Source organism: Trachypithecus francoisi, unplaced genomic scaffold (genome assembly GCF_009764315.1).
Source record: "Trachypithecus francoisi isolate TF-2019V2 unplaced genomic scaffold, Tfra_2.0 Lachesis_group1, whole genome shotgun sequence".
NCBI classification, from domain to species: domain Eukaryota; kingdom Metazoa; phylum Chordata; class Mammalia; order Primates; family Cercopithecidae; genus Trachypithecus; species Trachypithecus francoisi.
The window spans coordinates 23056131-23068587 of record NW_022681454.1 but is presented as its reverse complement, the minus strand read 5'-3'; the positions used below and the strand labels follow the sequence as shown (position 1 = coordinate 23068587).

Sequence of the window (12457 nt, the reverse complement as noted above, 5' to 3'; positions counted from 1 at the left end):
TATTCACTCTGCACTTCTCCCTTCAGGTGGCAGTTAGCATCTCAGAGTCCCTCCTCTCCTCCTTAATTTAGTGGATTTATTGACCCTCTGTGTGCAGTTGGGTGAGTTGAATGCACTGTCTGCCACACCGTGTATAACCAGTTGGAAGATCCTTTTGCCAACTGTGCGCAAAGGAAGAAGACCCAAATATTACAAACTGGGTTCAGAATTTTAATCTATTAATTTTAATCTATAAGTCTGCCACCTGAAGGGACAAAGCCTATCTTCTTTCAACTACGCCTTTTAAATTATGTCAGACTAGTACAGGTCATAGAGGGACACAGGTGTCTGAAAGAGCAGAGATAAACCTTCTCATTTTGTTGACTGTTCTAAACTATCATTTATTAATGATATGGTAACACTTAGGAATTGTTGCAGATTCTAAATTTTGGGTTTTCAGTATAAATGCATGTGTATCATCTGTCACTGGAAATTGTTTACACCGTGAGTGAGTTTTTGTTGATGTGCCTTCTTTCTTCCTAGAGGGCCCTTAGAGAATAAGGTGTTACAGTCACACAGACCTTTATTTAGGTCGGAAGAATTGCATTGCGTAAGGAGAACCCAAGGTTGACACCCACCGTGGGAAATGCTGTTTGATAGCCACAGAGCTCCACTGTGGAAATATCCGTTGGCCTGTTTTCTACCTTTCCTTCCGCCTCTGCTGCCAGCTCCAAGGCTGAGCTTAGTTTGTGTAGCTGTAGATCACTATCTAATTGGTGACCTGCTCTTTCTTCCTCCCCACTCTGCATTTTCTTTTCCTTTTTTCCCAACTCGGATGAAGCTAAGAAGTATATCTTTTTGTAAAATAGTAATTTCAAACAATTAGAAAGCAGGATCAGAACCGAGTCTTTGAAAGGTTATCTTGCAATGTCAGTGCGGTGACTAATGTGTTTCTATACCCTGTCACCTGTGAACAGACATGTGTGAGTGGGCCAGTGTGCTTCATCTGCGGTGACTTTGATTTATTTGCTCTGTAAATTGGGACCAAAGCAATAATGGGAAGTGACATTAATTGTTTAACAGAGTCCTCTCTGTCACATCCATTGCCTTCTCCGGGGTGTGTGATTGTTGAAACTCATGCTAAACTAATTGAAATTGCCACAGTGAGGGGCAATATCCACTCAACATTACATAAACATGAAGTGTCATCAGCAAATATCAAGTTTTCTTCTCAGTTTCCTATGATTAAAGAAAACACAGATAATTTGAAACAATAACATTTGTTTCCTTTCTTAATTCACTAAAAAATTTACTTAAATAAATGGTCTTGGAGCACCTCTCTGAGTCACCCACATACAGAGATAATAACAATAGTATTGAATAATCATTTGTAATGGATACAGACTGTAAATAATCATTATGGTCCTATGATAGATACTGGCTGAATAGTAGCCCTTACTACCCACATACTCCAAAGCGCGCACGCACACACACACACACACACACACACACACACACAAGCCGCCATGCTAATCTCCCATCTTACAAATCCTTCCCTCTCATTGTGTTTCCAGTAGAGAGGGGAATTAAAATAGTTGGTGGTTTAATCAGATCTTATAAATTAATTATGACATTATCAAGCTCCAATACTTTTGCCATTGTATTTGTTATACATTCTCCCAGACTTATTAAAGACATTGGAGAAAACTGGTTGGTTTAAGTGTTCTTTGTCATTTTAACTTGATTGGAATTTTTGTAGTTTGTTTACATTAGGGATAGAGCTAAGGCGCTATTGTATTATGTGATTGAAAGCAAATAACGGCTGGTAGTATTGCTGGAAAGCCAAACACAAAATTTAAATCATTGTAAACAAAATTATCCATTTATTGGTAAATATTCTTAACTCTTTTTCTGGAACTGTTTTTGGACATCAATGAAATAAGCCTTTTTTGAAAAATGGGATACTTGGAAAAATGTCCAATTTATTGAAAGTGTGTGTATGTGTCTGTGTGTGCATGTGTATTTGATATATTTTCTAAAATTATTAGATAATGTGGAGATAGTTATAATAATGTAAATCTCATGACTTTGAGATGATTTTTAAAATACATATATTTCATTTAAATATAATTGTACTCAGAACAGTTAAATAACCTCAATTTAATTTTTGTATGTGGGGGAATCAAAGAAAGGAGTTATTGAAATCTGTGGATACCAGATTATGATCCTGGGCAGAAAATAAGGAATATTATTTCAGTCTATTTAATATTAGAATTACATATACAGGGTCCTTTCAAAGGCATATTGAAAGAAGGTAGATTGAAAAATCTACCCAAGGCCTGAGGGTATTCAATACCCTGAGTACTTGAGGGTGTTCAATAACTCTTAGTTATTGACTTGTGCAATTTGGATTTTAACTATTGGTCAGTTTATGGAAGTAGGTGGCACCATGTTGAAGTTAACAGTTACCCCTTCTGATTAGGATTTGCCTCCTGAATTAGAGGTTTGGGTTTTTTTGAGACAGAGTCTCCCTCTGTCACCCATGCTGGAGTGCAGTGGCATGATCTTGGCTCACTGCAACGTCAGCCTCCTAGGTTCAAGCAATTCTCTTGCCTCAGCCTCCTGAGTAGCTGGGATTACAGGTATGTGCCACCACACCTGGCTAATTTTTATATTTTTAATAAAGATGAGGTTTCACCACATTGGCCAGGCTGGTCTTGAACCCCTGGCCTCAAGTGATCTTCCTGCCTTGGCCTCCCAAAGTGCTAGGATTATAGGCATGAGCCACCATGCCCAGCGCCTGCATTAAAGTTTTAAACTTCATACACACCACATTGCACCCAAACTACTTGACTCACAGTCTCAAATCCAGGGACATGAGAGGGGTGCATTACGCAAACTAAAAAATGCCAATTAAAGTCCCTGGGGAGTACAAATGGCTCTTCTTGGCCTCTTGAATCCAAAAGAAGTCCTTAGTTTTACTCCTGGATGGAGGCTGATCAGGAATGAAGGAAAACAATTTTTATGTGAAAATAGAATGTATACGTGATAAAGGCCTGCCTAATTTCTCTAGTAATACAATTTGATTTTCTGATTAGCTGTCTTATTCTGTGATTCTTGTAATTTTGTCAGGTCAATTAACTGGAGTTCAGTGCTAGAGAGAAGGGAAGCGTGGGCACTGCTAGCTTCATTAGATGTCAGCAGCTTAGGTGCATTTTGTAATGAAATCTGTGTGGGATAATTTAGCTCATATTGTTAATGTCATAGCGTACAGAACTTTAAAAAGAAGACTTTGGAAGCAGGTCAGATTGGACAAACAATGTGAAGTGCTAAAAAAAAGAAAAGAAAATGGTCCAGAAGATATTGTTGGCAATAAACGCAGATCAATGAATTATTTAGCAAGTAATCATTGATTAGCTATGCCATGTGCCCAGTGATGGTACTGGTTGTCCACGTGCATAGAATATAACACATTGCCTTGTTAACAAGGTACATGTTTGGAAGTCTTTGAACATTTTTTACAGAGTACTGAAATAAATATTATATTTTATAATGAATTGTTTACAGGTTCTTCCCTTCCACAGTAGTGTTTATTGGAGGGGCAGACTTTTGTCTTGTTTCTCTTTGTATCTCCCACACTTCAGATGTCCCTGGCACAGAGTAGACGTTCAAAAATATTTGTTAAGTGAATGATTGAAGATTAGCTTTCTAAGAGTGTGTTGGTGAGAATGAGTCAAAAACAAGGTAGGATATATTTGCAGGAGCCCCTATTAGAGATAATAGTGCGCTGAAATAGTGCCCTGGCCACAAGAAATAAATGCATGTAGTAAACATTACAAAGTAAGACTTCATTCAGTGACTGATCAGAGAAAGAAGAGTCAAAATAGGTCCAGAGTTTGAGTCTGAAGAATTGTTACCCGAACTAAAGAAGTCAAAAGAAATAGCAGTTTTGTTATGAAAGTTGTAGAGTTTGGGTTTTGGGGATGAGGGAGCTATTATGAAGTAGAAGTGTCCAGTAGGCAGTTCGAGATTTATGACTAAAGTTGGGACAGATGTCAGGGAGCAAAATAACTAAATGATTTTGGAGTGTTCAGTGATGAGATTATAATTGAAACCATGAAAGTGTATAGCTGCTCTCAGTATAGTTCCACTTTCTGGTGTCGTTCAAATAGAGAGCTGTCTAGACAGTTTGGGCGGTATGCTGTATAGGAGATTCAAACACTATATCTGAAAATGAAATTGATGATGGTTAAAATTCTCTCAAGTTCCAAGATTCTCGCAATCTTTTCTTTTAGTCAGGGAAAGAAAACATGAGCAAGTGGAAAACACTTCTGTGACCAAGAAGAATTGTATACAGCAGTTTTAGCACTAACATAACAAATTGATAAACTGGGCAGCTCAACCATCAGAGATTAGTACAGTAGAAGTATTCATTAATTGTGTCATTTGAACCAAAACATGAATTTGGAGTTTGAGAAAGATATGATCTTCGTGTTCTGGAATGGGCATTCTAGATTTCACATATGGTTCACTCATTTGGTCAAATATGTTGATGCATAGTGTTACCTGCCTCCCAGTGTCAACTCACACCTTCTGTTTTTTTCTGTTTCTGCAGAAGATAGATGAAGAGAATGAGGCAAACTTGCTAGCAGTCCTCACAGAGACACTGGACAGTCTCCCTGTGGATGAAGACGGATTGCCCTCATTTGATGCGCTGACAGATGGAGACGTGACCACTGACAATGAGGCTAGTCCTTCCTCCATGCCTGACGGCACCCCTCCACCCCAGGAGGCAGAAGAGCCGTCTCTAGTAAGAACCCTTCCTACTGTTTAGCAGGAATTGGAGTTGCCTCTGGCTACCCGCTGCATGGGTATGATGTAGTCACAGTAAGGTTTGGATTTTTTCATTTAGAATGATGCCAAAGCAATCCCCAAGCACACTCAGAGTTGCAAATTGTGCGATTCTCTGTTTAAAAATGTTGATAATACATGTCTTCATGTAATCTTATTGCAATTGTTTTCTTTACTATCTTTTCCTGTTATGTGTGTGTATTTTTCTGTCTTAGTATTATTTATGTTCATGATGAAAACTTAGAAAATGTTGACAACTAAAAGGAAAAAACTAAAAATTTCACCTGTGATTTCAAATAACCTCTCATATAAAAATGATTGCAATATTCTTTTAAGATATATCATGAACATATTGGTTCAAATTTAAATATATGATAATTTGTAGTGGTTGCATAGTGTTTTATTGTATGGAAATATTATAATTTATTTTGCAATCTTTTATGGGTGGATATTTACTTACTTTTTTCTTCTATTTTTCACTATTTTAAATTTGTATAATAATTGACTTATTTGCATTTTTATTCTTATACATACAATTGTAGAGTTAGAATTAGTAGATCAACAAATATGCAATGTTTTAAGACTTTGGATCCATATTTCTTATGAAGACTGAAAAACTATAGCATGTTTGCCACCCAAGTTACTTAAATTTATGATAGACAATGAAGACTGAATTTGTTGGCAATGAAGTGAGAATTTTCCTTTCAATGCAGTGCTTGACCAGAGTTTTATTAGTTCTAAGACACAGTTTACCTTCTCATCTATGGTAGCCATTTGTCATTTGCTATAAGTCTGATATAAGGGCATGCTGTGTAAATTATGGGATGCCATGATCCTTCAGACTCTAATAGTGTGTTTGTCATGCCATTTAGAGGTTGTTACTCTCCTATCACTAAGTTTTTAAACGTTAAAAATACTCTATGCAAATATATGGAGGCCATACTTAGAGTCCATTGGATTTTGAGGTTTCTGATATAGAGAATATCTCATAAGTAATTGTTATTTATTCTCCAATTTCTCCATTTGTTAGTGTCATTGGCTTTGCTCCCTAGTACCCTGATTTCTTTCCATTGATATCAGATTGTTTTCATCTATTCAATTTGTTCATTTGGGAAGAGCAGCTGACTCAGAGACATACTGTATGTCAGGACAAGGAAGTCCTTGAGGGTCATCCAGTGAAATGAAGAAACAGAGGTCAGGAGACAGCAAATGCTTTGCCTGTGTCAGCACCCACATCTCCTGATCCACAGGCCAGGACTCTACTTACAAATCCTTTTTTTCTTTTCTAGAATCAGTGATAGTCATTGTTTTATTCCAGGCATTCTTTGAATCAGTAATTTCATATACTAGGTTATGAAACATGGTTCAAAGCATCATAAAACCTTTCATTTGTTGCCACTTGACTTATTTGGGTTTTTTTTTTTTTTTTTTTTTTTTTTTTTGAGGCGGAGTCTCGCTCTGTCGCCCGGACTGGAGTGTAGTGGCCGGATCTCAGCTCACTGCAAGCTCCGCCTCCGGGTTTCCGCCATTCTCCTGCCTCAGCCTCCCGAGTAGCTGGGACTACAGGCGCCCGCCACCTCGCCCGGCTAGTTTTTGTATTTTTTAGTAGAGACGGGGTTTCACCGTATTAGCCAGGATGGTCTCGATCTCCTGACCTCGTGATCCGCCCGTCTCGGCCTCCCAAAGTGCTGGGATTACAGGCTTGAGCCACCGCGCCCGGCCTTGGGTTTTTGAAAAGAAAATGTGTATCTATTCTCCCCTACCCCCTACACTGCCCTCCCATGTCTTCATTCAGCAAGGCAGCTTTTCTCACCTAGTAGTGATTTGGAAATTATTTTCGAAAGATGTTTTTTGCATTATTTGTTAAAAAAAAATGTAGACCACACCAAGTCCAATTTATTCAGTAATCCCTTATGGCTGGAAAATTTGAGATTTTCCTTCTATTTTTCACTATTATTACTTGTATAATAATTGGCATATTTGCATTTTTGTTCTTATGCATACAATTCTAGAAATTGAATTGGAAGGAAAAAGGAAATATTTTCACAGTTGGTAGTATAATGTCAAACTTTTTTCTACTCTTTAAATATCATATTTCCTGTGGCACTATTGCGCTAAGGTGTGACATAAATAAAATGACAGAATTAACTTTTATAATTATAATAAATTACATTTAAAATTTCAATAACTTATTCCAATGCTTAAAAGATGCATAACTTTACTTGCTTTTCCCTTTTCCTGATAATATTTCTAGCTTAAGAAGCTCTTACTGGCACCGGCCAACACTCAGCTAAGTTATAATGAATGCAGTGGTCTCAGTACCCAGAACCATGCAAATCACAATCACAGGATCAGAACAAACCCTGCAATTGTTAAGGTACAAATGTAAATTTTTTTAATATGGGGGGAAGTACCAAAGGATTTTGGCTTGAAGCTGTAAAACAAATAAGTTCGTAGGTATTAATTCAGCTGGGACCCCGAAGCTGCCTCATAATGGTGAAATCAGTGATGAGTGGGATTCTGTAAACAGCGCTTGAGCTGCTTTAAACTAGGCAGAGTTCATTTACGCATTGTCTTTGGGTGTTTGGAATGGAAGTGCCACTGTCTGTTAGTTCTTGCCCACTTTATTGTTACCTGCAGCATTGTGGGCTACAGTAAAATCTGCTGATAAGCTGGTATTATGTATGAGTAGCTTTAAGATGCAGGATTGCTGTCTTGCTAGCTGGCTAACCTGAGGAAGATTGCTTTTGGAATCACCACAAAACATCTATCTCTGCCATTAATTGGATGGAATGCTGGCAATGCCATAATTCAGCTAGCGGGCTGTGTTAAACATTGTTTGTCTTGCCATTCACTGTGAGTGAAAACGGAGCATTAAGGGGTACTTAAGAGAGTTGTGAGTACTGGGCGTCAGCAATCAGTGGCAAATTAAGGTTTAAACCAGCTTTTTTTTTTGTATTCACAGTAAAGGCGCTGTAGGGTCTTGTTAGTTACATGTTGCTGAGTAGGAACATTGAAATGTAGGAGAAATAAAATAAAAAGCTGCATAAATGTCATTTAGGAATTTTAAATGTAATTTTCTTTCCTTGTTCTGCAAACAATTATTCACAGCTCATAGATCTAGTACACTTAGACTGAACACTTCATTGAAAAATCCCATCTCTTCAGAAAACCTATATCCATTCTGATAAGGTTCAGTTCACTAATTTTAGTTTTCTTTATGCCTTGTTTTTAAGACTGAGAATTCATGGAGCAATAAAGCGAAGAGTATTTGTCAACAGCAAAAGCCACAAAGACGTCCCTGCTCGGAGCTTCTCAAATATCTGACCACAAACGATGACCCTCCTCACACCAAACCCACAGAGAACAGAAACAGCAGCAGAGACAAATGCACCTCCAAAAAGAAGTCCCACACACAATCGCAGTCTCAACATTTACAAGGTAGGCTGGGGACCAAAACGAGCTGTTGGTGAGGGCACTGGAAGCAAAGAAAGCACACGTAAGGTCGGAGAACACACCAACTTCTTGCTTCCATCCCATCGGTGTCACTCTGTGGAAAGAGAATTAGGCACTTATTATAGAGCAGGGGAAGAAACCTTTCTTTGGACACAAGTTAAACATATTCTATTCAGCTGCTAGGCAGTCTAATTCACAAGCACTGAAAGACTCCTGAAATGTTAGCTAGGTGGGGAGGAATTGCAACATCACATGAGGTTTATATGAATCTCTGAACTGCTGAGATAATTGAGGTTATGAACAAGCTTGGCTAACCAATTCATTATAGAGCTTTTATTTTTTCCCTTCCAGTAATGGAAAAAATGAGGCATCAGTGATTTGTTATATACACCTTAAGAGGTAGTAAATAGTGTTTATGCAGCCTCTCTTGATTACTAAGTACATTCCTTTTCTAATTCTTTTTCTTCTTTCTTATTATCTCCTCCTCCTTCTCTTCCTCTTCCATTCCTCTCCTCCTCCTTCCTCCTTCTTCTTCTTCTGTCTTCTTTCTCCTTCTCCTTCACCTCCTGCTCCTCCCCTTCCTCTTCTTCTTTCTCTTCCACTTCTTCTTTTCCTTCTCCTACTCTTCTACAACCACATGCTGTGCTCGCGGATTTTATTCCTTAAATAAAGATTGGAAAATTCCTGATTGTTTTCTTTCAATTTAAGAAAGTGCCTAGATTAAACTAAACATCTGGGTTGATTTTTATTATCACCATATATTGCTAGAGGAGGCTGTTGTTTCTGAGGCAGATCCTGGTGATTTGGGGAAAACCTGTCTTGGCAGAGATACAATTTTCTTTTAGGCTCCTCCTTCTCAAAATGTTGTAGTCTTAGAAGCCCAAAGACCCCTTGAAATGCGCAGTTGATTTAAAACATGCCAGCTTCTACTTTAACCTTGTTGGTGGAAGTAGACATATTATAACATATCAATTATAAGCATACACCGCTTTTTGTTTCACTTTCATTTTCCCAACTTTTCCTGTTAACTGCAGAGTGGTAGGCAGTGATCTCTGCTTTGAACCGTGATTAATTCGTGTAGTATGCTGTTATTGCTACTGATTCAATACAGATTTTTTTCCCAGTGTTTTGAATTTTCTTTCCTATACTCTACCTCAGTATTAGCCCAGGATTTTCAGGAGCCTTCCTTTAATATTTTAAATTGACTTTCCATTAGGCTTTCCCTGGTAGATATCTCAAATCCACTACCCATCACTTTCTGTCAGTTTGGGAAAATATATTTAGTGAAATGGACCGCATTCTCATTGCTCCAGCTGGATCTTCCTCATAAGCACTACAGCAGTTTTTCCTGGAGCAGAACCACGGTGCCATAGGCCTCGTTGGTCATGAAGGCCTCAGGTGAGGGGAAGCTGATGAGCTCGCTCTAGTGAGTGAACAAATGAATTTACCGGGCTACTCCTCACCCTGTCCTGGTCATGCATGCATTTTCTGGGGCCAAATTTAAAGTCCTTGTAATATGTGACCCAGCCTGGCAGCACATGTTTTAAAGTTTTGTTTTTTTTTTTTCTGTTTTTATTTTTCTTTTAGTAAACTTTTACAAATCATGACAATGAAGAGTTAAATAGGCCTTTGGAGGAAATTTTCTTTAGATGAGACTGGCTGTATATGGTATATGTCTGTGGCAAGGCACAAAAGACTCACCCCAGACCAAAGTCTGTTGACAAACAGTCAAAATCCTTTAGTTATGAAAGGCCTAAAAGAAATGAAACATGGCTGACAAGTAAGAACTAATACATGCTCAACTTCAGTAATTATTTGAATTATTATTTAAAATCAAAATGTGGAAAATACGTGAACAATTAGAGATAACTAGGAGGATCAATTGAAATTACCTTTCTTAAGGTGTTGTAATTTTTTCTCACTGAACTTCGTGTATGCTTTTCCATAAAACATTTTGGAGGCAGGTTCTCTTCATTTCCTTAGCATGATCGTCTAGCCATGGTTGTGTGTTGATGTCTCATTTATTTGTCCCTTTATTCGTGTATTCATCCAAATACCACAATCTACATGAAAAAGACACATTCCTGACTTCAAGGATCCTACTAGTCTCTGGTCTACCAGTCACTGAAACAGGGTGGATTAAACTCTCAATAAATCAAATCAATACTCCTCTAATGGTAGCATTAGACAGTCTGGGTTTATTCAGGGATCAGATTCTGTATGTGGTTTGGGGACTGTCCCCTTCCTATGGCTCTCATTTACTGTTTGCTTTTGGTCTCATTAACTATGACTGTTGCCATTTCCTCTCCTTTCATTGACTTTGGCCTTACCTGTACCCAACAATCAGAATTTGAGAGTCTTTCTTTGAGCATTTCAAATAGCCTATACTATCTCTTGAAAACCAGAATTTCAGTGACTGATTTTTTTTTTTTTTTTTTTTTTTTTTTTTTTTGAGACGGAGTCTCGCTCTGTCGCCCAGGCTGGAGTACAGTGGCCGGCTCTCAGCTCACTGCAAGCTCCGCCTCCCGGGTTCACGCCATTGTCCTGCCTCAGCCTCCCAAGTAGCTGGGACTACAGGCGCCCGCCACCTCACCCGGCTAGTTTTTTGTATTTTTTAGTAGAGACGGGGTTTCACCATGTTAGCCAGGATGGTCTCGATCTCCTGACCTCGTGATCCGCCCGTCTCGGCCTCCCAAAGTGCTGGGATTACAGGCTTGAGCCACCGCGCCCGGCCAGTGACTGATTTTTAATGTACATTTATTATGTCACATAGCACATAGTTAATATCTGGTTATATTTTCTATGGAATTTGTATGAATTATTCTAATTGTTAGTTGAGTATCATAAAACTTGGTAAAGTTTCTTCATGAATGGGTGATTTTTAAAAGACTTGTTATATTACACATACTCAAAAATTAATGTAAAATCAGCTCATTTATCTGTATAAATGAAAAACTGAATCAATCAATGTATCTGATTTGTTGAAGATATCATGAGCTTCATATTTCTGGATGTACATTGAAAGATGATATGCTATTCAACTGTGTAAATCTAAATCTATAAATTAAATATGTAAATACTATTTATCCAAGTAAAGTATCTAATTTCAGGTTATTTTGGACATGAATAATATTTTCACGTTTCAAAAAATTAATTGCTGGGGCTGATTAATTTACTTTAAAGTCTGTTGAATGCAATTTCTTTTGACAATACGAGAAAGGAAACAGAATCTTGGCCAACTCTGTGAGTAACTATTTTATGGCCCTGAAAATACCACTTAGTATTGTTAGGTCTCAGTTTCTTCAGCCATAAGATAAGAAACTATTCTAAACACCTTTTTGGTTTTGACACTACGATTTCCATTACATAAACAACTACCACTTGACCTATTGAAAGTAATTATTTTAATGAGAAAAAATTGACATCAACCTACATACACATAAGCATATGCTTATAGATAAGCATAGATATACGTAATACATGAATGTATAGCCTAAGTATGCCTCTCATCATATTTGCCCCTCCTTCTGTTCAAAATACAAGATTGCCATGGAGAAGCAATTGAAATTTTGGGTGAGAAGATTCTTCACCCTTCATTATTGGGAAATGCCGCCTGTAGGAGGTAAGATTCAGGAAAGCACAAAAGGAGGTAGTTAGCATCTTTGCAAGTCGGTACACCTTTCAACTGATAAACATGGTATCTTCCTTTAGTCATCTGTCAGATTTGCGGATCTGAACCCCTTCTAAACCATCTGGGTCAATGCCCACAATTTGCCAACATCTCTCAATTAATTTTCAGTGAGTGGAATAGTTACTGCATGAGCTTTGGCCTCATAGAAATAACCTATTATCAGGGCTAGATATAAAATTATACATTTTAGGAGTAAAATCAACTGAATATTCATAATGTTCTGTCGCCTTGTAGTTTCTCTGCTGTTTTCTTGTCTAAACAAACCGTGTACTGTATTCCAAATTAAAACAGAAAACATTATTTCTCTCTGATGGTATGATGCAAATTTTGTATCTGTAACAGGGAGGGTTCATTTTTGGAAAAATTCTGTTTTTGTATGTGTTTTTGAATGGTAGTTTACTGATGCAAACGCTATTTGGAATCTGTTTTAGCATAATGGACTTTTGTCTGACTTTGATTCAATATTCAGAGAATTCCTTA

General features: G+C 37.7%; 1 protein-coding gene across 4 annotated transcripts in view; it reads left to right on the top strand.

Annotated features, from left to right (window-relative positions):
* The window catches only part of PPARGC1A (PPARG coactivator 1 alpha), a 702185-nt gene that overhangs the window by 656878 nt on the left and 32850 nt on the right, over positions 1–12457 (top strand). For all 4 annotated transcript variants that reach the window (XM_033213898.1, XM_033213894.1, XM_033213896.1 and 1 more), the window contains 3 exons: positions 4595–4789; positions 7085–7207; positions 8067–8271. In XM_033213898.1, the coding sequence (XP_033069789.1) occupies positions 4595–4789; positions 7085–7207; positions 8067–8271 (523 nt within the window). The remainder of the gene's footprint in view (positions 1–4594; positions 4790–7084; positions 7208–8066; positions 8272–12457) is intronic.